The following is a 4,805-nucleotide window of genomic DNA, read 5'->3' as shown; positions in this document are numbered from 1 at the left end:
TTAGCTAAAAGTTTAATTTTAGTGACATCTAACTTGAACAGATATTAATGATGTGTAGCAATGTCTAAGCTTGGCTTTTTATGGATTTATGGGTTTATTTAAATCCTTTTTGCTACTTTCCATGAAAGGAAGAATTACAGAGTGCATAACAAATAGTTGCCCTGGCAGCTCTGCAGACTCTAACTAGTACTCTGCTTTTTGAAAGCTGTCAGTTTAGGTGGATGGCTATGTCTGACTAATTTTGCAGTTGCATAATACTCTTTTTTTTTGTCACAAATTGATGTTCGATACTTGTGATGTTTTATAAACTAACTTCCGAACAATCTAACACCTGACCTTTCTGTTGGTTTCTTGGTCTTCATGCCACACAATATTTCTGAGTGCTTTGTAGAAAACCTGGACTTGTACTGGAAACAAATGATTTGTGCTGATGTGTCACATGAAATACAGTGAGGTTTGGGGTTGTAATGTGACAAAATGTTGAAAAGTTCAATAGGTTTGAATATTTTTTGTGCAAGGCACTGTATGCAACTCTTCTTTTATATACTTCATGACGGAACATCGGTGAGGAAAAAAGATGCAACTGGTGTTAGTTTCAGAATCAGTTAATCAAGTCAATCAAGTTTATTTGCRCTGGCGTAGCACATTTCAGCAGCAAGGCAGTTCAAAGTGCTTTACATCATAAAAAGGAAAGAATAAAGAGAACATGTCTGAARAGAGYTGCTAATGCTAACAGTGAAGAAAAACACACCAAGGTATGAAAGTTTTCAAGARTGGAAACTGAACATAAATCATCAGCATTGTTTGTACGTAATGGTGAACACTATAGAAAACCTCAGTTAAATCGACATGCGTTCTAATGATTCGGTCTCTCTGTGTCTCCTTGTAGGTGATGGGCTTGCTCAACCCGAGTGGAGTGCCGCATCAGTCCCAGAGTGACTTTGCCCTCTCCCCTCTCACAGGAGGCCTCGAGCCTAACGGGGCCATGGCTGCTAGCTGTCACGGCTCTCAGCGCTTGGAGGCCCTTCCAAGCCTGAGCAGCATGCCCACCCTGCCAAGTACCCAGTCTTACTGCCCACCTTCTTATACCTCCCCAGCCTACGCCGTCGACCACCACCCCAGCTACCAGTACGGACAGTACGGACAGAGCAAGGTAGTGCACCTTTGTTTTTATTGAAGAAGCAATTTCATTCACGCTGGTTGTTATTGCGAGGACACATCGTTCTGCAATGCCATCTGTTGGCTGTTGATTTAGCCAGGATTTTCGAACTCGCAGTTAATTGCAAAGACCCCCTCTGATTAGGGAGCGTCTCAAATCTCCATGTGCTGCACTGGAATTACATTGAGGTTTGGGGGATCGCTAGTGGCCGGGTTACTTCAGTTTATATTATCATCATTACGGTGGCCCAGTCGCTGTCTCAGTACACTCGTTTTTACTCACTGTTCTTTCATGACCCTGTGTGATGAGCTTGCCCATCAAATCCACAGAGCAGCTCACCTAGCCATGTAATGACCTCTGTGTAACAAGGATAGCTGCCCAAATAAAAGAAGCCACATTCCCAAAGTATGTTTGACAGGAGGGAGGGGTGGATTGTGTGTGTTAGAGGCCTGATGTGAGGTACACCACCACATGTTGACCGGCCCGTCAGTGCCAACATCTTGATGTCATTAATTTAGTCAGGGACCTGGGAGAAAACCACATGTTTTGGGCGGTGGGGGGCGGGGTGTACGGGGGTTGTTCTAGTGAAATGTGTACACGTCTGTACGTGAGCACAGGTATGTGTGTATGAAGGCATGGTGAGAGGGCTCTTTAGCTGGAGGAGGGTGAAGGAGGGGTGGGGGGTGTGTGTGGGGGGGGCGATTACAGCCCCTGGCAGCCGAGGATTAGAACCATGTGTCCCTACGGAGGTCAGATTTGGAATTGTTATTGATCAGTAAAGCAGTGCCAGAGATCCAGGCTGAAACTTGGTCAACCCCGCTAACTTCTGGATTGATTTCTGGTCTTTTTACCAGAGAAAAAGTTTCATTCTCACCTGCTGTAATATACATTTAAACGTTTTGATTACACAGAAATGTATTGCTGAAAAGCTTTTTTCTTCTGTTTCGTTCTGTTCTTAATAGGTGCCTTTCATTATATGAAGCCCCGACACGGCCTATGCAGGAAGCTCACATGGATACGCTGGCATTCCTACCCGGAGAGAGCCGCCACCCACTGCCTTTGCCAACTTCWCCAGCCCTAKGGACAGCAAGACCAGCAGCGTGGGAGGTGAAAGGGTTTATTTGGTTTGACTTCAGAAAGAAGCAGAGACACTTTGGATGGTTGTGTAGCAGCGATGGAAACAAARAAGTTTCACTGTAATGATTAAAGACTGTAGGCAACCTCTCGCCCACCATGCCAAGCTGAAAGGACCAAGAACAGTTTTTTTTTTTCTATTTTTTTTCTGAAAAAAAATAGGGAGTGGGGCTTTGTGTATGAACTGAATTTGTATTTGGATCCTACGGTAAGGCGAAGATGTAAAGTGGACTTTTCCAGCCCCAGGTGCCTCTGTGGTCTTTTGTGGTTGAAGGTTAGACAGGTTGGTGATAGTGTGCTCAGCTGTAATACTTCTCTCAGAATGTCTTCATGACAAAGTCTTACTGTATATTGACGAGACTCATGCATGTGTAGTTCGACATAAACACGCGGCTGCGTTTGGAAATCCACCAAAAACGCACAAACTGAAGCTGAGTGGTGTTGGTGCAACCCAAAGAAAGTGCAATACATTCATACCTCATGTGCTGTAAATGAACACAGACCGAGGATCTCCAGTTATATCCTCGATTAGCTATCTCTTTTGTTTGGTTGTATACAATTTTGGGTGAGTGCATTTATCAGTCAGGGGAGCTTATCAAGCAATGGATAGAAGTCACTGTAGTCATACAGTCTTTTGCCAAAAAGTACATTAAAAGACTCTACCAGTGAGTACAATATTCATCTTGACTGTTGATTTTTGTTGTCGCTTTGCATGTTTTAGTTGTTTTCAGGATCTTGTCAATTTGTAGGTGCCCTTCTTATTTATTAAATGTTGCTCAATTGTTTTTTTGTTTTGTTTTTACAGTAATTCTTCTACAATGGCTCCACTGTGCTTAAGTCTTACTTACAGTTCATTATTCCCTTTCTTTTGTATGATTTTTTTTTTATTTACAATTGTGTGATTTTTGTTTTGTTGTTGTTGTAAGATGTTTTGTGTAAAGCATAGCACTATTTCTATTTATAATAAACAACGTGAAAAATACAGAAGTTTTACATTTGGAATATTTTCATTTGTTTGTGGGACTTAAAAAATTTATAGATAGTTTCTAAAATTAGAAACCTGCAATTCTGTAAAAAGTATTTTTATAATGTTGTAAAATTGACGATTCTTCATCCATTAAAAAAAACTATACTATAGAAGCTTTATTTTATAAAGATTTATTAAACAAAAGAACTGAAAAGTTTATGCTTCTGATAAAACACCAGGATTTCACAGAGCACCAGTGAACGTTAGACCATGAAATWMATTTTTAAATATGGTTTGAATAAATCACCTTTTTAAAATCTTTTTTCAGAAATAATGTGACATGTGTCTCAATATTTACTTAAAAAACAAACACATCCTTAAAAGTGATAACAAACAACTGTGATTTTGTTTGAGTTCTTCTCACTTTTGTACATTTTGATGGCTTTACCCAGAAGATTGCAAATAGACAAATAGAAAGTTCTACGGCAACAGCTGAACCGTATTTTAGGCGATTTATATTCCCAATAATTGAATTTAGTTGTACACCAGAGAGGACTGAATGGAAAAATGGAAGGTTTGAAACTTTGTGCAGCGCGGGTAAGTGCAGCGTTTTCATTTTTAATTTTACTTAGCTTATAAATTCTCAGTTAAATTGCACAAGCTGTGTGGCATATCAGAACTGAAAAAGACTTTAAAGTATTTTTCATGTTATTCTGTTAAGTCACTAAAACGGTCTGTTTATTAAAAAAAACAATACATGGAATAATGTAAAAAATAGTGGAAATGTACAGCTTCAGAAATGTAGACAAGCCAAAAATATAATATTTTATCTATAATGTGAGATTGTTTTGTGTATTGTTATTCAAAACATTTGTCAAATAATATTATGTAGATACATATTTTGTAAAAACATATTTCATGTTTCATGTGTTGTTTGTTTTACTTCCTTCAGTTTGGACATGTTTTGTATTTGTCATTAATGGATTTACATAGATTACAGGTAAACATAATTTCACTGGAATGGACCAATTAATAGTACAATTAATACCCCAAGAAAATATATTTTGCGATAGAAGTCTATTTATATTCTTCGTCAAGTATTTAATATTTTCAAACTGCAAACATTACATTTTTATCAAACGGACACTTATTTATTTTTACTCAAACATGCAATATACTTCATAACAAGTGCTTAGAACATTTAATATAGCTTTTTATTGTATTTTTAAAAGTATTGACAGTTCTTTTGTCTATTAAAAAAAATCTACTCAAAAATATTAAACAAAATATATATATATAAAAATAAGTGTTGGCATTACAATAAATAAAAATTGGCAAAAAATAATTTAACAGCTTTAACATATATTTTACACATATAGTTTTCATGGTAAAAGGTCTAGAATTTGTTTGATTGTAGCCCAAATTAGCCTCAGGTTAGCAACATGAAATTTTAAGAATTGTATCATCTGTTGCATTTTAATTAAATTAGACAATACAATCTAAATAAAATAAAATAAATAATAATAATAATGAAAAAACAGCTAT

General features: G+C 37.3%; 1 protein-coding gene across 1 annotated transcript; it reads left to right on the top strand.

Moving 5' to 3' along the window:
- The first annotated feature begins 869 nt into the window (after nucleotides 1–869).
- LOC108166041 (paired box protein Pax-3-like) lies at nucleotides 870–3,222 on the top strand. Its single transcript, XM_017303561.1, has 2 exons — nucleotides 870–1,153; nucleotides 2,122–3,222. The coding sequence occupies exons 1-2, from the start codon at nucleotides 893–895 to the stop codon at nucleotides 2,137–2,139; spliced, it is 279 nt and encodes a 92-aa protein (XP_017159050.1). The 5' UTR covers nucleotides 870–892; the 3' UTR covers nucleotides 2,140–3,222.
- Nucleotides 3,223–4,805: the final 1,583 nt, after the last annotated feature.

The sequence above is a fragment of the Poecilia reticulata genome, unplaced genomic scaffold (genome assembly GCF_000633615.1).
Source record: "Poecilia reticulata strain Guanapo unplaced genomic scaffold, Guppy_female_1.0+MT scaffold_463, whole genome shotgun sequence".
Classification (NCBI taxonomy): Eukaryota; Metazoa; Chordata; class Actinopteri; order Cyprinodontiformes; family Poeciliidae; genus Poecilia; species Poecilia reticulata.
Note: the sequence above shows the minus strand (reverse complement) of the source record. Positions and strands in the feature narration are given on the sequence as shown.